This window comes from Nicrophorus vespilloides, unplaced genomic scaffold, assembly GCF_001412225.1.
Source record: "Nicrophorus vespilloides isolate i.1.1-1 unplaced genomic scaffold, Nicve_v1.0, whole genome shotgun sequence".
Taxonomy (NCBI): Eukaryota; Metazoa; Arthropoda; class Insecta; order Coleoptera; family Silphidae; genus Nicrophorus; species Nicrophorus vespilloides.
Window position 1 is genome coordinate 193,025 of NW_017098910.1, and position 23,835 is coordinate 216,859.

At 31.6% G+C, this 23,835-nt stretch overlaps 3 protein-coding genes across 5 annotated transcripts; 2 read left to right on the forward strand and 1 right to left on the reverse strand.

Annotated features, from left to right (window-relative positions):
* LOC108563532 (sterol regulatory element-binding protein cleavage-activating protein) lies at window positions 1-16,093 on the reverse strand. 3 transcript variants are annotated; one of them, XM_017922232.1, is made up of 12 exons: window positions 15,763-16,093; window positions 11,353-11,633; window positions 4,379-4,621; window positions 4,131-4,314; window positions 3,923-4,068; window positions 2,534-3,864; window positions 2,228-2,463; window positions 1,974-2,122; window positions 1,366-1,915; window positions 1,092-1,307; window positions 758-1,037; window positions 1-704 (listed from the first exon to the last, which is right to left on the reverse strand). In XM_017922232.1, exons 2-12 carry the CDS (start codon window positions 11,508-11,510, stop codon window positions 319-321), a joined length of 3,879 nt encoding a protein of 1,292 aa, XP_017777721.1. In that variant the 5' UTR covers window positions 11,511-11,633; window positions 15,763-16,093; the 3' UTR covers window positions 1-318. The 3 variants fall into 3 exon arrangements, with proteins under 3 accessions (XP_017777721.1, XP_017777723.1, XP_017777722.1); XM_017922234.1 differs by having other exon boundaries at window positions 758-1,034; window positions 15,763-16,078; XM_017922233.1 differs by lacking the exon at window positions 15,763-16,093 and adding an exon at window positions 11,692-12,108.
* Window positions 16,094-19,188: 3,095 nt separating this feature from the next.
* Window positions 19,189-20,617, forward strand: LOC108563509 (protein NEL-like). Its single transcript, XM_017922200.1, has 6 exons — window positions 19,189-19,507; window positions 19,561-19,798; window positions 19,852-19,967; window positions 20,019-20,276; window positions 20,333-20,380; window positions 20,441-20,617. Exons 1-6 carry the CDS (start codon window positions 19,456-19,458, stop codon window positions 20,578-20,580), a joined length of 852 nt encoding a protein of 283 aa, XP_017777689.1. The 5' UTR covers window positions 19,189-19,455; the 3' UTR covers window positions 20,581-20,617.
* Window positions 20,618-23,070: 2,453 nt separating this feature from the next.
* LOC108563528 lies at window positions 23,071-23,813 on the forward strand. The gene is made up of 4 exons (XM_017922228.1): window positions 23,071-23,136; window positions 23,195-23,353; window positions 23,415-23,576; window positions 23,643-23,813. Exons 1-4 carry the CDS (start codon window positions 23,080-23,082, stop codon window positions 23,805-23,807), a joined length of 543 nt encoding a protein of 180 aa, XP_017777717.1. The 5' UTR covers window positions 23,071-23,079; the 3' UTR covers window positions 23,808-23,813.
* Window positions 23,814-23,835: the final 22 nt, after the last annotated feature.

Here is a 23,835-nt window from a genome sequence, read left to right on the forward strand (position 1 = left end):
TTATTGTAACAATTTATTATGTCATGTTATTAAATCTTAGGAGATACAAAAATATCTAATATGTATGCAAGTGGAAATATTTTAGTTTCGTTTTGGTATAAATAATAAATAACTTATTAAAATTTGTACATAGTTATAGTAAATAAAAACACCGAGTACAAAATACTACAGAATCTTTCAACAAAAATAAATAAATATAAAACTTATTGCGTTGCAAATTTTGATTATTAGCATTTTCCTGGATTTGGTCTGAATTATACAATAAGTACGTTCGTCTCGTTCCACTTAAAAGAGTAATTGTTATATAAAAAAGTGTACTTAATCATATTTATGTGTAATCAGGGGAAACCGCACAATCATCAATTCCTTTCCGAAATCGCACAACACTGCGTCCCTTAAAGTAACAAGCTGCGACACGAATATAAAAGGTGCATGGCCAAGTACAATGGATCGCACACTGTCTCCGCTGTGGACGTCCCAAAGAGATAAACCACCCGCACGTGCGGTGACCACGAGATGCGGCGTCAGCATAAGGACTTGACTGGTATGGGTTCCGTTCACGTGGATGGTGTTCAGAAGGTGACCCTGGAATCTCTCCCAGACGCAAATCCTTTCGTCCGCTCCCAACGAGATAACGTAACTGGCTGAATAGGTGAGCGAGTTTATTTGGCCATCGTGTGCTTGGATACTATACATGCAAGCGCCTAAAATATGTGATAATTTAGATTAGATTAACGAGCGATCAAAAATTAACTACCAGTCAAGAGATCCCAAACGCAAAGCATGCCATCTTGAGACCCGCTACCAGAAGTTGCTGGGGATATTCTATCAATAAACAAACAACTGATGGGGCCGGAATGTCCGTGTAACGTATACAGATGCTTTCCATCTTCCAATCTGAACACTTTCAAGGTATGATCTTGGCTCCCGGTCACAACTTTGCCTCCTTCGCAATCCAAACAGGTGATTGGCTGCTGATGCGCTTTGGCACTTAACATCTTAACACATCGCATATCCTCCCTCGCTTCTTCATTCTGCTGAAACAAACAATATAATTAAAACGAAAATCTGTCGCAAATTGAATAATTTACCTTTAGATACGAATAGTCACTAATTGACCCTGCGGATCCAGTTCGCACGTGAGTTCTGCGATACGCGCTAGTAAAATTCCAATCAATCTGTTTGCCTTGACTGTAGGTTTGTAATTGCAAAAAATCCAAGCTTCCATATAGTCTGGCAGCAATCACACGAGACCCGACCAGTTTTATAGCTGTTATTCCGATCCCCGATTCGTCATCAAATAGACACTAAAACCAAAGTTTAACTATTTATCTGCAACATTTACAAAATTATATAAAAAAATACTTTGAATTTTGCCGTCGTTCCCTCCCAGAACTCCACCCGTCCGTTCGCGCAACCAATCACAATTAAATTATCCACAAAATCTATACACCAAATTGGAGGCACTTTGTAATCACACACATTATGGCTAACACCGTTAACACTTTTAGGACTGTTCATGCTTGCCATGTAATCTTTAGAGTAATGTCTGCTGTTCCGTATATCAATGGCACTGCTTCTATTCGCACCGGTGTATCTATCGCTAAAGTTCTCAGGTTCACTGTAATTACGTTCACACTGCAGCCAGCCAGTACCATCGTAATGTCTTTGCTTCAGTTTGTTCGAATGATTCGCGTACAACTCCCGGTACTGATCACCGAAATCGTAACTGTCGCCTGTATTTGTTACTGGTTCCAATGTGAAATTTGAGAAGTTCGTGTTGATTTTATTCCTGAGACTTGGAAACGACATGAAATTCTCGTCGCGGGAGGGTGGCGATCCAGATTCGTAGTCCGAATGACCGTTCTCATCACAGTCCAAGTTGGAATCACTTTGGTTCAATGTATCTATAAGTCTGTAACGAGTTATAGTAGTTAGCGTATTGATATTATTAAGATTTGTGATGAGCTTACTGTCTTCTGATGATGTTGGTTATTAATTCTCCAGTATTTGCATCCCAAACTTTTAAATGTCCACCTAGACATGTGCTCACTATGCTAAAACCGTCTGTTGCTATACATTCTATTTCTTGAGTATGACCATCTAATACCACTGGAACGGCCTAAAGAAAAATAAAACATTTTGTGTAAAGTAAATGAGTATTAACGTGGGTAGATGAAATATATTAAAAGACAAGGATATTAATTGCCTTAGGTAAAAAACTTACTTCAAGTAATACAGGAATATCGCTTTCGTCCCCAGATTTGTCACTGGTCCATGAAGCCCTCCATTCTGCGTAATTTCTGGAACAGATGCACTTGTATAGAACGAACACGGCGTAAGCCAGTACGAACACACTGATGGCGCATAGAATCGCGGTGAGGAAGATTTCCATAGGTGATGTAGGATAGAAAGGTCGATCCGATTGCGGGAAATGCTGCGAGCTGCTAGTCCCCTCCGAGTCTGCAAAGTAAATCAAGATTATTGCAAACGCATTCACGTCCGTGCGGACACAAGCTTATAGAGATATTACCAGAAAAATCGATCGGATCTAAAGCCAAGGCCAACGCATGCCATTCAAATTTCCTCCCGTACTTCTCGTCGGCATTCCTCAAGAGCACTGCCTGCTCCGGAGCGACGGCATGAGAGATCTTAATGTTGGGAAGGACGGCGATGTGTCCACGGGTCAAGCTCACGTTGTATTTCCTCAAGATTGATGGCCAATGCTGAGTACTAAGACGCATCCAAGGGACGTACTCGCCGTGCTTCAGCTTATTGATTTCGTCCGTATTGTTGAAATTCAACTCGGTGCTCTTCTGCGTGACGAAGTTAACCATGTACGTCTCGTTTGAATTCAATATAGGCAATATGTTAAATTTAACATTGCTTTCCGATTTATTCTTCCCGTCGCCCTTTTCCGTAATATTATACAGGTCCAAGAAATACTGCTCCATTATACCGCTGTTGTACAGGATCATACCGATCCAAATCACCATCAGTATCATAAAAGCACGCTGGAAGAACCGCGTCCGCGCCCAAATATTGACCAATCTCAGTCGTTTCGGTATCTTCTTCTCTTGCTTGCCCTGAGTCTGACCTGCCACTACGTTCGTATGAATAGAATTCAACCGTGGGTGCGATTTCGACCTATTCATACCAGCTGAGTTAATCTTCTCCGAACTAGATGTTCTATACAGGTTGTTTCTAAAGTTCAGATTATTTTTGTCAGTCTTCTCGATGTGCCTGGTGTCTATACCCAAAACAGTGGTGAAGAAGAACATTTGCAGGAAAAAATCGACGATGAGACCGACGATTGCGAAAATGCAAAATTCCTGGATGGCCGGGAAGAAAGTGAACAAACCGATCGTCAGGATTGTTATTTCAATTAGAAGATTCTTCGTGATGGACCATCCCTCTTTACTCAATCCTCGCGCCACCCGGATTTTGATATCGAGATGGGACGGCGTCGAAACGATGCTTTTGGTAAGGACGAGTACGTTCTCCAGTCCAACTAATATTACTAGGTACGGGAAGATCTGCTTGTCCTGCATGTTCAGTGTTAATCCGAAGAAGAAACAGACTCCCAGGGTCATCGACAAACTGCATAGTACGGTCAGGACGACGGTGAACGCCATTCCAATCTTCGAATTGATTAATTCAATTTTCCTCACCGAGAAGTAATAATAAAAGAAGAGCAGCATGTACGTTATAATTAAAGGCACGTATTCGAAGTAATTAATTTCTCCAGGATAGTGGATTAAAACGGTGTCGTTCAAATACGAAGGTTGCTCGTAGTGGGTTTGGTTTAGCTCTTGGTGTAACGGGTACAGCGTTTGTAATTTGTGCCTAAGACCCGCGATGAACCTGCAACACGCAAACAATGAACTCTCAATTGGATTGTGCAAAAAAGACGAAGACTCACTGCTCATCGTATTCTTTGAAGAACAAAGTCACGGCGTATTGCAAAACCCGTTGTCGGTTCCTCAATGGATATCGCTTTATGCCTGTATCGACCAGGTGCATTCCAAACAGCATCTCTGCAACTGATGTTTTGCCTTTTTGTAGATTCTGAGGAAGCGAAAGGAATATTGCATGAAATACGCGCGAATCTCGCGGAATTAACGTCGTACCTGATGGTTGAAAATTGTGTTGAGTATGGACGTGTCTTGTGCAAACAGTTGTACGTCCTGCTTCCACATGTTGGCGGGCGAGAGGACAAGACAACTGTATTCGGGGAACACATTGTTCTTTGAGTCTTGGACCTTCTTCTTGATGGATTCCACGTGAAGGCAAACGTGGCCCAGTGTTTTTAAACTGAAATGAAAAATGCCTCGGTCACAGCTCCGTATGAACATGTTAATTAATTGCATTCACGCACCTGTTTGGATCTTGATAGTTTCTAACAACATCAAGCAGCTTAAAGGCTTCGTACAGAGGAGCTCTGAACGCGTCGCCGATGGCCAGGGAGTCAGTCCAAGGGACGACGGCACTCCGCAATACGACTTGTTGTACGTAACATTTTGGTGCGTCCACAATTGGAACTCCTCCGGAAATTGCAGAGCCATTGTTCGAAATGTGGACTGGCAAGTTTCCAGATAGAGGTAGATTCAATAAAGGATAACTGAAATAAATAACGTGGATTAATTATGACAAGTAAGATGTTGTAATAAAATTTTATTTAATTTTATAATATAATTTTATTTTGCTTAATAATACAAATAGTTTCTATCGACATTTACAAGTTTATTTACACTTTTGTAATTACGGTATTTCCGCAACAAGCGATAAGGATTTAATCAATGTTAATATTAGTCTCAGATAACTGACGTTTGCTATTTTTTTTATGATGCTTTAAAATTAAGTAGATTTTCCATTCGGTCAGTAAAAATATGTATGCATCATAGGCTATAATTTAATTAAAAATAAAAAAACAAATATGTTGCGTCAGATCCAAATGCAATTCAAATTACTTTTACTTCGGGAATATCTTAGCAATGCTGTTGCTATATTTACATTTATTAGAAGCGGAGCTTCGAAATAAACATATAAAACATAAATATAAATGTTCCATTTTTTTCGTAGTTTTATTTAAGTTTCAATATTGTACTCACAACAGTTTTATACATTATTGCTTTAGTTTAACGACTCTAAATAAATTCATTAGACTTCATAGTTTTATATTTATTGTACCTAATTAAAGGCTTCAAATTGTAAAATATTCAATTCAATTTTGTATAATTCTATTAGATATGAAAAAAAAAAAAATGAAATAATCCTATCGATAAAACGTGTCTGCTTACAATGTTTATTTTTATATCATCTTTTATCTTAAGAGATAAATAGAAAATATTATCTTTTTTTATTAAAGTTTCCTAATTTAATATACGAAGTAAATGTAACCTAAATAATTGTATTTTGATTACATAACAGAGAATTGTCAGTATCAATTTTAAATATCTAAACAAAACAAGTATTAATATGAACCTAATGGTTCCTCTGCGATATAGTAGAGAAACTTAGAAAATGTAAAACAATCTTCAGATCAAATTTTATTATATGTTTTCCACTAACTTATCTTATCTGCATAGCGAATAACAAACAACAATACGTATTATGTAATAACTTATTACTCAACATTAAGTAAAACTGTAAATTCTTGTAAAATTGCAAACTTAGATAATTGTATTATAATTAAAACAGTTTCTGAACTACGATAAGCTTTTAGTGGACATGTTTTCGCACTGTCCGGCGGTATTTTCTTTATAAATAACATTTTTTTTATATTTATTTTTAAACGTGCTATATTTGCGTAAGTCTATTAGTAATAATTATAAAACTGCTTTACGATTATTTGATTCTAAAAAATAATAGATTTCTAAATGATGGAAATAGAACGAGTCAAAATTGTATATTTTGAGTTAGCGTTATTTGCGCTATCTATTAATAATGAGACATAGAAGTAAATACTCATGATTCTCATTTGTATTTACTTCTATAATTTGTAAAATGCGAAACAATATTTCCGTTATAATCTATATCAAATTATAGTTCGATGATGAAACTTGGAAGTTGCAAATCTTGGCAGTAGGCAATGTGCATCGACTATCGAAGATTGCAATCTGTATATCGTGACGCATGCTACATGAACTTTATATCGAGGCTATCAGAATTGAAGGGTACAAACTCAGATTGAGATTTTTTCCCGCCATTCCTGTACGAATCAACGATGAACACGACCTCTGTTACTTTCGTTTATTGCAAACTGGAAATGATCGAAATAAGGATAAATATGGTATTTAAATGTTAGAAAAGCAGTAATTCAGTATTCTAAACTTTATATATATTATTTCAAGAAAAGAGCTATCGATTCTGCCCAAAAATATATTATTTTAATTATTATAATGAATTAAGAATTTAATTAATAGAATGAACTACAATGAACTCAAAATTAGACACCAATATGCATAAAAAACAAAATCTTGGATGAAAGCCATTAACAATATTAAACATACTTATTTACGATTCTTTACGGATGTAAAATGCGGAACGTGTTCGAACTGACAAAGAATTACCGGAAGCATTGATGGATTGCCTTGCGATGAACGAATAAGAAAACAATATTTTTCCCAATAACGCTAAAATACAAACACATAACAATTGTATTGAATGATGACCCAATTCTTTACTTTGCATATTATCACATACATTAACTTCACCAAAAATAAATTACACATTGATCAATATATTCATCGGAATCTAAGAATATCCGGACAGAATTACATATATTATATGCAAATAAATTGATTTGATCTAAATATAATACACGGACGCATATACGTTTCATAACTGAATTAATAAATGATAACACACGTAGTACAAAATCGTTTTACCAAAGCTGCAAATACATTATTTACGAGTTCTCTGAAGTGCGCTATAAATTTGATTCAGAGAACTGATGTTTCATTGTTTAGATAGGTATTGATGATTAACCGGATCAATAACATTCAAACGATTGCTTTGAATAAATCGCAATAAGATCATTAATATAATTATTAGACAGTTATCAAGGCACACGAGATTCAATTAAAATTTGCCACGAAAACATATTTGAGATAGAATGCAATATATATTTTGTTCTTAGGTATATTAGCACCTACAGTCATCATCTATTTAGTTGGTGCCTGGTCCTACTTTAATGCGGCCTTGGTGTACATATCGAAATTAAAACATCATGATTTAAGAGTGCTGCTGATGTTTAAATATATGTCCAAGTGAGCCTTGAGATAAAAAAAGGTAAGAACATAAATAGGCATGATAACACAAAGTTATAATGGCGACATCCTTGATTTCCTTTTACACTTTCTGTTCTAACTCGACTGTAGAAAAAGAGAAAAATACACAATTGTCGGAACTCTTGTTCATTAATGTTCATTCAAACAGTTATTTCCCTTTATATTTAAAAAAAATAATTTATTGTTATTATTATTATAGTTGAAGATCAGTAGTAAACATTGATTGATTTTACGTTTGAGTGAAAGAGAGATTCGTTAATAAAGGTTAAATGGAGATATTATTTATATATATCTTATGTAAGTGTTGAAATGCTAGTTACGCAATTAAAATTTTACATAAATTAGCAAAATTGAAAGTCATCATGTATTTTTTTTGTTAAGTGCTTGACGTTCTGGGAATATTGCAATACAGAATAAATAATCATTAAAGAAAACATTGTGTACTTTTAGTTCCATAAATATTGAGTTATTTTTACTTGAACATACAATGTTATGGGACGAACAAGCGAAGTAAAATATAATTATAAAGATCAGAGGAATTGCTTAAGAATTGATGTGTTTTCCTGTGACTTGTACACTTTCACTGATTAACAATTTTGGATCTAGTAAAACGGAGATTTAATAGAGGATTCAGTGAAATCGCCACTAGGTGAAAGTTTCTATCAAACAAAATTGCAATTCATATATCAAAACGAACCGACGACCTTTCTAAAATAAATAATCAATCCATCCAAAATAACGAATTAACGCAAACATTATTATTAAGTAATATTTACACACGATACGTTATATCTGGTATTATTTGTTACGGATCAAAGTCTTTAAAATAAAATTATCTATACTGTTAATGTTATGTTTGAAATGATTTCATAATCGTCAACAAAAACCTTAATATTCATTGTAACTGTTTCAATTCATTATTTAAAGATGGAAAACGGCAAATAATAGGTAAAAAAAATTTATGAAAGTAGAATACAAATTAATTTTGGATATAATAAGTGTATAATTATTATATCCTCAATTAATGAAGAAAGAAATAAATAAAATCAAGTATTGGCATTTTGCATTGGAGAAATCTACAATGTGAAAAGGCTATTTAATAATCACATCTGTAATAATTAATGCATTCGTATTAAAATTAACATATATTAGCGCTATTTTATATTATTGTTAGATTACATTATAGAAAAATAAAACATGAATTAGTCATAAGAAACTGTGGAGGTAAATTTCCTCTCACTGTCTCTTATAGCAGTGAATAATAACAAAAATTGTTGCTTTATTATCCATTGTTCGCACGTATTTTCTCTATATTTTTCTAGTTTATAGAACAGAAAAAAAAACTTCATAAAAATATATTTTCACAGAATCTATTGTGCTTGAAGATTCTTGAATTAGGATTATACTTTCAATATTCATAAATGCAAAAGTTTATTAAAACCGTCGGAGAAATTTCCAGAGCAAAACTTAAGTTTTTATCGTGTAATGTTCTATTCATTCAATCAATTTATACATAATTAGCAATTGTTTTGTAAAACATGATTTAAGCATTTAAAGCATATAAAAAAGCAAGTTTCTTGCAATTAATTTAATTATCGCTTAATGAAAAAGTTACCATAATTACTTCTTAACCTTTAACTAGTCCCGCTGGTGTAAAACTTAACGTACCCTATGCTCAAAGTGTTTACTAAACGCTGGTGCAATATTGTGTTGACTGCGATGCAATGAAGATGTTTTATTCTTGCTCTGCAGTGTCGGTGTAATAGCAACCGATGCTGATATCTCTATTGACGAATTTATAGAGGACAATGAAGACAATTTTAATTTAGAAATTATTATATTAATTTATTACAAATACTTATAAATCTAATGAAAAGCATTAGTTAACATGAAGAAGTTTTTTCTTGTCGTAATACAATCATTTATGCACTCCGTCTGGCACTAATACATGTGGTGTATAAAATACACCGCGCGAGTAGTACATAGAAATTTCAGGGCGCGAGTAGTTAAACTTAAAGTAAAGATGTGAAAACTCCATAGACTCGAAATCAGATTATTTTTAAGAATTTAATAAAACAGGAATTATTGTAACAAGTAAATATTATGTATATAAAGCAGACAGTAAATATTTTAAAATATAATAAGATTGGTTCAATCATAAATAATAATATTTACTAAAAGATTACAACTGTAAATATTAAATGCGCATAAATTATGCAGTCAATAAAACCTGTTCAATTCAAAACGATTATAAATACATCAAGTAACTGAGGCATTTTTTTTTTCTAAAGCATAGTTAACGTTAGATATTAAAGAGAGGTTCTCAATGATATTTGAATTAAGTACTTTAGATCAGCGTTTTTCAACTTATGAGTTGCGATATGACAGCTGTCACCTACTGTTAAAGAGAGGAACAGGTGAATTACTCTTTGCACTTACAACTACAAACAAATAGGTTGCGCGATTGAAAAATTTAGAAACGCTACTACAGATTATTGGAAATACAAATGTGGATATTAGGACTTTCAAACTGAAAAAAAGAAATGGACAAATGGAGACAAATTGATTATGATCAATCAATCAATCAATCATTTATGTACTATTTTATTATAATTAATTTTTATTGTGCTCAATTAAAATTTTGTTTCTTTTGAAATTTTCTATAGTGAATGGGTTTCTAATCGAAGCCGCACTATGCGAGGTATTGCTGAATAGAGATGTTAACAAAAGTAAAGATCGTATCAAATTTTATTAATAATTTGTGTTTTACCCCTATCTAAACAACTAACAGATGTAACTAACGAGTATCTAAATTTAAGACTTAAACAAAGGAGTGTTCAATGCGATCACCATTGTTTAATTGGGTTTTCGATTTATATTATTTATTTAGTAAAGTAAGCAAACCCATTCTGATAAATGATTTGACCAAATTAAATCAGTGAGTTTAATGAGCTATTATATTTTTTATTATATAACAAATGCATATTACTTAAGATTATAAACTTAAATATAGTAGAATTTACCAGATTACACAATAAACCTTTCTGCTAAAACTAACCACTTAATATAGGCTAATTATGAAAAAAACTGGTTATAGTAATCAATAAATGCGATAAATATATTTGTAATTAGCATGTTTACCGAGTTACTGCCTTTTTAAATTTATATAATGATTCTAACAATTTAAAGTTGAAAAGCACATTGCTCAACTACTCGTAATTTAAATAATATATGAATTTTTGTTCCATAGGTTTAAGATTTCAAAGTAATTATTTAAGTAATTTTGAAAAAAAAACAACATAACTAATTAATAAGATCTTATAAACATAATATTTAATCCTCCAGCATCAGTGTACATGTACGTACATGATAGATCTATGAATAATTTTTGATTATTTCAAACACTCTTCTAGCAGATTCATACTTTAGAAATCAACTCAAAAGGTTAAGAAAAAAGATAGAAAAGAATAATTTTATAAGATATTTTGAATAGCTTCTTGGGCCTCATTAATTTTTTGATCAATAGAAATTTGTTAATAAATGAATAATTGATATTATTTATAAATTATTATACAAAATTAATGAACGTGTTAATGAAATTGCTTTCAGGTTACATGAATTACCAAAGAAATATTCAATGCGAGGAAACAAAATATTTTGCAATTAGTAAGCTTCATGAGCTATTATATTTGGGGGCAATGTAATTATTTTCTATAATTAAAGTAATTCTTTAAAAGCTATAATTTGCATTAAGTATGAGGTTAATTAATGGACTGACGTACGTGTTTGCTGAGTAGATTTTAATTGCTCTATTTGAAAATTGCAGGATGAAATTAATCTGCAAATATTATTAGATAATATTTATATAGTCAAGTCTCTTTTTATGCCATTTATTTTTGTATATATTCGGCTCCTCGCTAAGTTTGTGTTCGAACAGTGCGGTTTCAAATGTTGTCGGAACCGATTACCCGCACTATGTGAGGAATTGATGTATTATTAAGAGACCAATTTGGAGTGGTATAAAATTGTAATAAATATAGAAATGAAATAAAATATTTACCAGCATATGATGGCAACGATGATGGCTATGCTGATGACCGTAGTCGGATATGACGAACAGAACAGTCCGTGGGAGTAGTACAGCTGTGCAACCCTGTTCTGAAGGGCTGTGGCTTTGGCGCCCCGTCCCCGGGGAGCCTCTTCAACTCGCGTATTCATTTACATGTAGTACTTTCCAAAGTCCAAATAAATCCCAAAACGGACGAAGCTTATCCACCAACAACATGTTCGGTGCAGCTCGAATTAAAGCAAGCGACGCATACCTTCACCTCTTCATTGGACCTACAACAATAAAATGCAATTAAAAATACATACAAAAAGGACGAAGAATAACCTAAACTTATATTTAAAGTCTGTATGAATTAACGTTGTAATTTTCCAAACAGTTCATCTTTTCCATTCATATAAATGAGCAAAGGCGAATTAACTGCAACGCAAAACAATATTAATGATGTGCATGTACGTAAATCCCGTTCTCCCGTATTTGTTGATGATTATTGATTAGGTTATCGGCGAAGTACGTTTTCCTTTGCGTGATCTCATTAACTTTAACATATTAACTCGAAACCAATTGGAAAAAGCTTTCAAGAGAAACATTTTCCAATTTCAGTTCTGAGCATCATCGTTCGTGTACGTAAGAGCAGATTACTGCTGCGGCTTTTAGTGTATATTGTTACTAATAAGGTCAAGGACTCATCGCAATTATCGTGATTTTGAATATAAACAGTAAATTAATTAAACAGTAAATACGTTTTTTTTCCTTACGGCCTTGCTATTTTTATATTGATAAATAATAATTGCGATGGGGCACGTGGTCGTTACTTTTTCTCAACGAATTATGTACAAAAAGTTAACACAGAAACATGAAACTGATAATCACTTAATCTGCACAAAGCGTTTTTCAACACGAATTTACAAACGAAAATAGCTGCGAGCGATGATGCGAATCGATATGTCGATGGAAGGAATCCAACTTTTTTTTTCTTTATTTCAGCGAACGCTTTGGATGTTGTTATCCATCGTTGACTTTCGCATTCAAGATAAATGGGCTAGCAACGGAATGCGACGGCGTATTTCAAGAAGTGGGTAATCGCTGAAAATAAAACTTAATTGAGTCTGAATTGAATTATCTGGTTAAGGTCCATTATATACAATTGACACCCAACTGTATGTATAAATCATAGCATTGAAAGTTGCATTGAAGTGATTGCCACTGATGAGGGCACCATTCAAACGCGCACAATGCAACGTTTACAAGCAATTTCATGCTTAACGGTTGGTTATTATTATTATTATCAACGCTCGAGGCATAAGATTACACGAAAAGAAGCGCTCGCACAGATAAGACCCAAAAGGGGATCGTGTGTCGTCTATCGATGTCGGTTATTATCGGAATTAAATTGGAAACCGCAAACGTATAGGAAGGAACTCATCTTCAAATCAAATATAAACATTGTAACATGAAACTATACTATGATCATGAAATAGTGTAAACCAACGTTTCTCAACCTAGGAGTAACGTTAAATTTTTAAACCTGAAATGGACAGTTGTCATCTTACGTCAAAAAATATATGTTATAAATAATTGATTTGCACAAACAGGTCAAGTCATTAGCAATTTGCAGTATTTCAATTTAGTTTTATTTTTGTTATTATGTTAAATTTATATTATGTTTGTTGCAATAAATATTATTACCATTAGTTATTAATTACAAACAAATGTTGAGAAACGCAGAAAATGTAGAAAAACTAATATTTGAAATCATTCAACAAAGTATACAAATTCCCTAATTTATATCCTTTGAAAGCGAAATCAATCTCGTTATCAGTTTCAGAATGTATTGCTTGAATTTAGTTTGTTTAGAAAATATATCAAAATCATTTCAAAGCTGTACAGATCTTACTTACAAATGTATTCTGTTGTATTACAATAGATAAAAACTTATAATATTCAAATTGTTTACATAGATAGACGCAAATTATAAAGAAAAAAAGGTGACTAAAAGATGACGAATAATAATTAATATATATGCATTAATAGAGGTGTATATAACGACCATAAAGGAGCAAGAGCAATAAAAAAAACTAATAACGTAAACGCAATTAGTTCCATAACCATTAAGAAAAGTAAAACAGCGCTTAAAGAAATAATACGGTAATACAAATCTCGAAGCACGAATTCCAAGGCTTTTACCGTATTAAAAATGATTATTAATCTGAAGAAAGAAAAGAATATAAATTAATTAAAATTAATTAGTAACAGGGATATTGTTTTAAACAGAACTAATCGATGAATTAAGTATATACTAAAATAAATTTGTTTGATAAAATAACATTGTGTAATTATTTTTTAGAATTTATATTGTTCAATTAAAATTTAGATTGTTTTGAAATTTTCAAACAAAACTATAGTGAATCCGGATTGATTGAAGCTAGACTATACGAGGTATTCCTGTTTAGTTTCAGTTTCGTCTTTAGTCAAAGATATTTATCATAGTAAAACTATTGTTTGTTTGTTTTGAATTGGAAATATCTAATTTGAATTTGGCATCATCTAAAATGAACATTTTTAATTATAGTTGCAGTAATAATTTGAATTTAAATCATTTGATCCTAACAATTTAATTTAAAGCATATTTTACACTTTTACATTCATACACTATGACAATCATTCATTAATTTGTTTGGGAAAATTGTTCTTTTTATATTAAGTGTGTATTATCTATGACTATTTTCAGTCCATACATAAATAGTTTCTTGAATAATGTTGACAAATATAAATAAGATTAGGTCAGAGTCCTGTTGTCACCAATGCAGGGAGACACAGACAAAGAATAATATATTTTCGACATTAGTAGAAAGGCCATTGACCGAAGCCTAGTTTATTTTCAATTATTAATATTCCTTAATTAATGTCTATATAAATATGCATTTTCGATTTGAAAAGTACAATAATTTGAAAAAAAATCCACAACATCATTATTATAAACCGTGAACTGAAACTAAATATCTTCTAATTAACGTACCAGAGCGAGACGTTTCAATTTCATACAATTGTTCTGTCTACTTTTTTTTCTGTATATAATCCAGATATATACTATATCGATCCGCACACAAAACACAGTAACATTCAAACAATTATTACGTAGATTTAGACTAAGTTAATTTTGAGAGCGTCATGCATTTCCTGTTAGAAAATGGTCCGCAATTTAGAATAATGCAATATCACACTGGTTGCGCCGTAGTCGCCTCTTGCATTTATTCTTGGTTCAAGGGCAAACTACAAAGAAGACACAAAGAACAATTTAAATATACGCACATTTCGTACTCGGTCACAAAAAATATATATATTTTGCATATTTTCTAGAATATACATTTTTAAAAATTTAAATGTATCTTTGTTTTACAACTAGTTACATAATACAAACGGTTTTTTTTTTTGTAAAGGTGAGTAAAACTCGAAATTTGTCTTGAGTTAAACATTAAGCCTACATAATAAATTTGGATATTTCTATCAATAAGTAAAAGTATGCGTGGGAATTGTTGCATTCACTTAGAGAATGGCATTCATTGATTTATTCCCATGATTTAGCTTCGACGTGCTTCATTTAAATTACCCGTGAATCAATCATCTTGAAGATAAATCAAGCGTGAACTTTAATTAACCTGTAACATATAGAGCGAATGGTGCATTTAAATTGCAATGTAAGCAATATTAATCGATTCATTGTTTATATTGATTCATACCATTCTTATAGGAAGTAACAGATATAATCCAATTAGATTTCCAATAGGATTATAAACAACTCTCTAATCGTTCAATCAGTAAAATGAAAAAGTTAATTAACAGTAGCATTTACGATTTTCTAAATATTATTAATACGATCTGTATAATCAAACAACTTATGTATTGAATCACTTCACAAATCGAATGGCACAAAGCCAATGACAATAAATGAAAACGCAAATCAATCAAGTATATTCGTTCCAACTGAATGGTAAATATTTAATTGAGGTTATGTGATATTATCCTGCGAACATTCCATGTGTACTCTCAAAGTCAAGGTAACAGCACTTGACTAACACGGATTATGTAATGAGTGCGGGGCACGAAGAGCCAAGGACCGTCGCGTGGTAAATTGGTGAATGCATGTGATTGAAAATCTTCGATCTTTTGCTCAGAACAAGGAAGAATTAAGTTAGAAAAAAAACTGTATGATAATTAAATGGCAAAACCTAAACAGGCAGTGTTGGGTAAGGTCAATTGCGAAAGTGACCGAGAAGGCGGGATTGGATTCAATTGGAATCTAGTAAGCACGTGTAACTAACTCTAGCTGCATGCAGATGTTTAGCGGCAATTTGTTAATTCGGTGTTGCCAATTAAAATTTGTGCAATTTTTGGGCAACTTACCTATCAGTTCAATCGAATATTCCAAAGAGTAGGTGGTCAAGAAGTGTTGGCCTCTTGGTTTAGAGCACTGGGTTTCCAGTCAACACATTTGTTCCCACACACAAACTTTTCTGATTCACACTTATGTAGATTTACATTGCTCGTACATCCATATGCGATCTCTTTCGATGATATCCACTAAACTGAATGTTGCCGAACTCCTCAGATTTCGTTTGTGCCGCGGTGGTTGGTATTACGTATTTCTACTACGAACTTACGTCATTCGTGTTGTTGATCGAGCCATGATCTTAAAAGACCAGAGGGCACTGCTTAGTCACTGATTTATTTGTTTATTTCCACATTTAGATTGTTAATTATGATCATATTTTCCTCAATTTAACATCAATTGTTTAATCTGTTGTTCTGGTTAAGTTTCCTAACACATCCTATATGACTGTTCTTAAGATAGCTTTAACTGTATGCAACCAATTCTATTCTTGTAACTAAATATTGCCTATATCAATAAAATAATTGTATGTATTATGATGCAATTTTTATTTTATTTACAATTATTTTAAATATGTCATAATTAAACTCAAACTTTAAATTATATTATATAAATGATATTTTACGAAATTATTGTTTTAAATGAATTACTTATAAGCAGACTTATTATTTATTTCTGTATTTTATGTGTTTATAAAAATAGACATACCATTATCTTTTTACTTTGTTTACACACATTTCTACAGATAAATATAACGATGTGAAACACGAAACTGTAATGCAACATAGAAAATTATCATATTATGCAATTTATTCCGATATGTGCTTTCATTTGCAGTAATTAGACGAAATACTTTTGTACTAAAAATATATAAAATAAACAAAATTGTTGATCAATCTTATTTATTTCATATAGAATTTTATATTACAACTAATAATGCCATGTATTAGTAACATGTTTTATTTCATTAGTTGGAAGTTTTGTGTAATTTAATTAAATAACGTACTTTGTTTGATTCACTTACTACTTGACTTAAAGACTATCTTACAAGATGCAAAATGTACACTTTATAGATAGAATTTTAACATAAACAATATCACCATCACTAAATTTATACTTTAAAACTTGTGACATTTCTAGGAAAACAGAGCACTATCTTATTTCCTGATTTTTGTTATCTATTTTCATGAGTTTTATTACAGTTTGCTAGAAATTTGATAAACACATTTTTAAATTTTATTGTTATCAAAAATAAATAATCCAAGTCATTTCCTTAAATATACACGGTTTACTATTTAATGTCTCATAAAATTAAGTCATATACAGAATCACCCACTTTGAAGCTTACAATTTACATAGATAACTATTAACTGTCATTTATTATAACGTAAGTGTTTGTAAAATATTTTTTTTACATTTTTGTGTTGGTGCATAATTGAAGGCAAAATTAATATTGTCTGACAGATTTTTTTTTATAGAAATTTATGACCCACCTCTGCAATGTAAACTGTAATTGTTAAATACACAGAAGATTATTTGAATCAATTGAAACAATTCTAAATTCTTAATTGATTGAACGTACAAATTAATATATTTTCTGATCAATAGTGTTTCTCAACATATGGATGACTGCTGTCATCTTGTGTCAAAGCGTCAGAAGATTAATGTTATAAACAATTTGGTCATAATACAACTAAAGGGTGTCCCAAAATTAACGCAAGATTTGAATTAAATAGAAAACACAGTTTTTAGTCTTCAGATTATGATTTTGTGGTAAAAACTGTGTTTTCTATTTAATTCAAATCTTGCGTTAATTTACAAACTGGGTCTATATCGCAAGCCCGACAACCGAAAGACCGCCTATTGAAATCCCGACGTTCGAAATCCCGAGTGTATCGAAATCCCGACTACCATAATCCCGACAATCAAAATCCCGACTATATCGAAATCCCGACTACCATAATCCCGACAATCGAAATCCCAACAGTGTCTTTTATTATTATAATTTCTACAATAACATTTTTAAATTATTGTACTATATTTTAATAGTTACGACGGATACTGAAAAAAATATTTTTAAGACCTCTTTTGCCCGATTATTAATTGTTGTTATTTATTATTAATAACAATAAATAATATTAATTATTATTGTATTTTTTTTGTTGACTTATTCATTATAAAAATTAAGAATAAGAAATATTCTATAATAAAATTAGTTTATGTTATTAACAATAAATAACAACAATTAATAATCTTATTAAGTTTTAGATTGTCGGGATTTCGATATAGTCGGGATTATGGTAGTCGGGATTTTGACATAGTCGGGATTTCGAACATCGGGATTTATATACACTCGGGATTTCAAACGTCAGGATTTCGAATGTCGGGATTTCGAACATCGGGATTTCGATAGACGGGATTTCGGTTGTCGGGCTTGCGATTGCCACCGTTTACAAACACATATGCTTACCGCAAAAAAGTTGAGAAATACTATTCTATAATGAGAATCGATGAGCATTCAATGCATTAAGTGTAAACGTTAAACTATAGAGTAAATTTTTTAAGAGTTTTAATTATTCAATATAATTATTTTTGGAGTTTAAGAGACCTAAATACAATTAAATTTTCGATAATAAATGAGACAAAATGTATTGTTTTACTTTTGTTAATAGCATTAATTTATTAATTAATTAATAATCTTCATCGTGTAATGAATTCTGTCAGTTTAGTATGTTATATAAAGACATATTAGCTTAGGTTATGTTAAGTAAGGTTAACTTAAATTGATGATTCATGTTGACTAAATTTTGATGATTTTTAGAGAAAACAATTGTAAAACAAAACTTAACTTCAAAAATAATTCAAATATAATCAGAAGAAAACTATATATTTTACTTCATGGAAAACTATATAGAAAAACGAATAACAAATAAAATTTTAATTTATCTTGCATATAATTTTTTTCATTCTTCTGTTTGTACCCTCTAATACTAAAACTATTTTTTTAGTGTTTTAGGGCAGGACGAAATTATTTCTTCAGGTTTTTGAAGATATTTAATAATTGATTTTTCCATAGCATTTTTTTAAAGTTGTTGTTAGACAGTCAAGAATAATTATTTCTTAATTTTCTGTTTGTATCAAGAAACTTAGTATTTAACAATAATCCCGTTTTTTGTCAGGGAAGATTTTGTGTCAAAATGTTTATGTTTTTAATCAAATAATTAATTTATTTTTATCGTTTTACTATTATATTATAATATTTACTAAATTACCTACAATTTTAGTTGTAAGAAACTTAATTTGCAAGAGCGTTCACCTAAATCAAGTATACATTTCAATCATTTCATTATCGCTTTAATGACTTTAATTGCTTTACTGTTTATAACTGAAATACGATTTAGTTTATTTCACAAAATACTATTTCCTCCAAATCGCTTGAAAATGCGAAAAGTAATGCTTTTCCACGACGCAAATATTAATTAAAGAACAATTAGTCATGTATCTGCGAGCCGTAAATTTGATAAAACCTGAGTCCTCGTAACGATTTAAGTATAGGTTTGGGACGTTTTAATGTCCATCATTTCCATTTCCAAAGGTTATCGTGCCGCCAAAAATTTGGCGCTTTTCTGATATATGTCGTATATATATAAAAGTTGGACACCTCGTAAAAACACAAACACGCGTTTTTCGCAAAAACCAGCACAAGAATGGAACTTCTGCATTTGGCGATTTTAGTTTGTTGCGTTTACCTGATTACAGGTAATGGCGAATTATTGGTCTCTAACTCTTTATAATTATCTGTTTTTTAATAGGTGATCCGAATTGCGATAAGATGGGGTTGCTGTTGTACGAAGAATTGGGATGCAACCCGGTCTTTGCTGAAGACAATAATTCCTGTCCGATAAGTTACGACTGCAAGAAATACGAGCGTAGTCTTCAGCAATGCACGTATCAAGGTAGGACGTATTTTCCAGGAGAAGATATAGACAAGGACATTCTTAATCCCAGCTGCCACGCCGGATGTCAGTGCGTGAACAAAACCAATCACAAGTAATTAATCTCATTATTTTAATGGAACGAAATTCATAGTTTATTTTCTTTAGATGCAGCATTCAATGCGCTATATTAGATTGTCCCGAATACATGGAACCACCACTAGATTCCGATTGCTTCTACAGCTATTCTCTTAACACTTGTTGCTCTGAAAAGATCATCTGCGGTGAGTTGTTTTAGATTTCTATTAAACTTACAATTACAATACAAATTTTAGAACCTTTCGATGGTTTGGCCGTTTGCGAAGTCGATGGATCCGAGTACTATGAAGGTCAGAGATTCAATCCGAGCGGAACGTGCATGAACTGCGTCTGCCAGAAAGGCTTTAATGGAAAATATGAGGCTCCGTTTTGCACGAGAAAGAAATGCGGGTTCGAAATCAGGCATGCTGAGGCTGTCGAACAGAATTGCGCTCCCGTATATTTCGTGAGCGAGGGTGAGGAGGCTTTGTGCTGTCCGCAGAATTTCATTTGTCGTAAGGATTTCTTCAATTCGTGTTTTTCTTTTTTATTTTTTTTTAAACGTTTTTAGCTCTTGAAACCGATGAAATTATCGCACGTCCCAATGCGCCGCAGAATGGTAAATATTTCTTCATAATTGACATATTAGTTGTTATTATCGTAATTGTTCTGATTTTAGATGGAATTTGTAAGTTTGGAGATAAATCCATCAAATTTGACGAGAAAATCGTGAGATATCTTTACCAATGGGGAAAGACGAGAACCGTTGAATGCGTTTGCGACGTTCCACCTCTATTAACCTGCACAGCTCCTTATTAATATGAAAAAAAAAACATTTTAATTTTCAATAAATTGATCTAGCAACTAAACTGAATTATTATTATTATTGGACAGAGATAATGACAGATTACTTCAACTATTTTGTATGAAGCATTATTATTTTGTTTTTGAGTCGAGGTTATGTTATTTTAATATGAATTGACGTCAATACAATAATATAATTATTGTAATAATTGTATCAATTAATTATTATATATGCACTATCCATTTTTTGAAATTTACAAACCATAATGTAATAAAGCCGCACTATTGAAGGTATTCGCAGCGTCACTAAGCACAGGGCTATTGCCTTTAGGGGTGGCAATTTTGCTTTCCCTCTTATGAAGAGGCTTATGAAGTAGACCATCGGAGACATGACTCTTATTACGGCCCTGGTTATTGGCTGTATTTAGTTTTTTGTTGGTAAACCTGAAGACTAGAGAAGATAGATCAAAGTACACTTCCTTGGGGTACATCTGGCGTAATTAGAATGGAATGTGGCCGCGAATAGGAAATATGTTGTTTCGTTAAGTAAATAAACAAACTCAATCTATATTTTACATTATTTCATTGACAAAAATCTGTAAAATTATTATTTCGTTATTTTGAGCGCAGATTTAATTATTTGATAATACTAGTCCATAATAACTCCAAAAAGAAAACAATTTTATTATATAAATATAAGTAATGATGACTTCTGGAATTTTAATAACCAATTGCATTTCTTTTTGATTGTTATTACTAACCAATAAATACAATTTACAACTTATTTTAAAAATAGTTTTTTTTATTTTCCTATATATTTAATTGTTAAATACTACTTTGACAAGACTTAATTAAAATCATCTAAATTATGTCAGGCAAAACAAAAAAAACATTCTTAATTTGTGACATTATGTACTTAAAATATAAGTACCATAGAGCAGTGTTCCCAACCTTTTTATCGCCGCTGACCGGACACTTGATAAGTTTACAGCAGTGATTCGACCCCCAGGGGTCTATGACAACTTGCAAGGGGTCTACGTCAACGAAAAAAAAATTTGGGAGTCCATAAATGGAAACGTACACTGATAGTACCTATTTACTTACATTATACTATCTTATAATATAAAGACATATAAATTATTTATAAAAGTACTTATGAAGTACAAAAAATATTATATATGTTTATAAAATTGTGTAAGTTGTGGGATGTAGGAATTCGCTTTGTGGTCGCAATACATTTTGAACTTGTAAAAACCTGCGCATAATGATATACCAGTATCATCTTGTTACAAACATACGCGCAGTCTCAGAGCAAAGATCTTAATAATTATAAAGATGTCCTAATATAAATAATAAATTTACAAAAAAATCAATATCAGGTAAGTAGGGGGTCTACCCAAAACAGAAAAACATGGCAAGGGGTCTACGACACAAAAAAAGTTTGGGAACCTCTGGTTTACAGCGACCCGTTTACCGGGGGATATGTTGATACAGTTACACCAAAAAATGAATATAAATTGATTTAACATTTAATTCACTAGATTCTAGTGAGTTAAAATAGAATGGAACCCCCCATGTTGGGGACCACTGCCATAGAGTAATTAGACATTAATATTTAATTGAAATGATTTAATTAACGATGAATAAATATATATGTTCATTAGAAACTCAATAAATTTAACTCTATTAAAAAAATATAGAATTTTCAAACGATACATAATGAAATTAATAATTCTATCAAATATTAATAATGTTCAGAATTGGATGCAAATACATTATAGTTTGGCATTTAGCAATTGCCAATGAGGAGTTATCAAATTTAACACTGATCGCTTAGCAATATCACTTCTTCCTAAATCAGGATCAAATCATTTTCACAAAAAATACAACGTTTTCAATTACTTCTTTAGTTTTTCGTATTCATTTTATTTGTTGCTAACAAGACTTTCAAAATCATCTACTGAAAAACCATCATATTCTGCATTAAATAAATTTATAATTTCCTCTTAATCGTCATTTTCAAAACCTATTACAATAATTTCTTGGATGTTATTTCCTTCTTCAAATACAACTTTTGGCCATATTTTACGTCATTCTCAAATAACGATTTTTTTCAAACTATCAATGTTTTTGTACAAATTCAAATTTCTTTATATAAAAGCTTCGTTATCAAAGGTATTCGCAATGAAAATACGTAAAAAGCAAACTATAAGAACATAGATAATTCAACTCATATTTTAATCATTAATAAAATTATTTGACAAAATTAGAACTAAATAGTTTATTTAAATATTAAAGAGATTTCTACTTTTTCATAGAGATTATCATTGTAATTGCTTTATTTTGGATTATTTTACATAATTTTCTAAGTATTTCGAGATCTGCATCAGATTTAATTATTTGATAACGTCTCTTGAAAGCAATCTATAATTAAATCAGTTTCACAAAAAAAAATGTATATAAACCCTAAATCCTTCCACATTAATTGGTTGAAATCCATATAGTGATAGAAACATGTTTCGGAAAATATTAATATTATTAATAGTAACTTCGGTTTTGATATTTGCAAAGGTAAAATATATCATAAAACTATTTGTAAATGTTTTTTATATGGACTTTACCTTTTTAGAAAAACCCACTGTACTCGTTAAAAATCGATCGTTCGGAAATATTCAACTACGATTATTCTATCGTCAATTGCACTGGACACTGCAGTTTCGTTAACAGATCGACGAAAGCTTTGAATATAATTTTGAATTTCAAAAAGGCGATGCTCGATACGAATATTGTGAGTTCAAGATTGTCGTAAGATCAAATTGCAAAATGAAAATATAATTAATAATTGTTAGATGTTGATGCGGTCCATGGTTTGGCGGAACAACGTTTGGGTGAAGTTTTCCCCTTTGGAATTCTCCATAACGCTCAAAGACTTCTTCAAGTACGATTGGTTCGATATCAAGGGAATACGGGAATCTTGTAAGCCGCCAATGACGTATCCGTGGCAGAAAACGGTTTGTTATGAGGACGACATTAACAATAAAAAAATGTTTTTTTTTACAAATTTTTGTTTGTTCCAGACATACAAACTGTTGAATTATATACCGAACATGAAGCATTATCCTAGCTTCATGCCGACAGGGAGTTACAGGGTAGACGTGGAGTTTTGGGATTCTAATAAGAAGCTCAATAAATTCTTGGAACATCATCTGTACATGTTTATAGATGAGATTATAAAGCATTAATCGTTCTTATGGGTGTTTAATAAATACG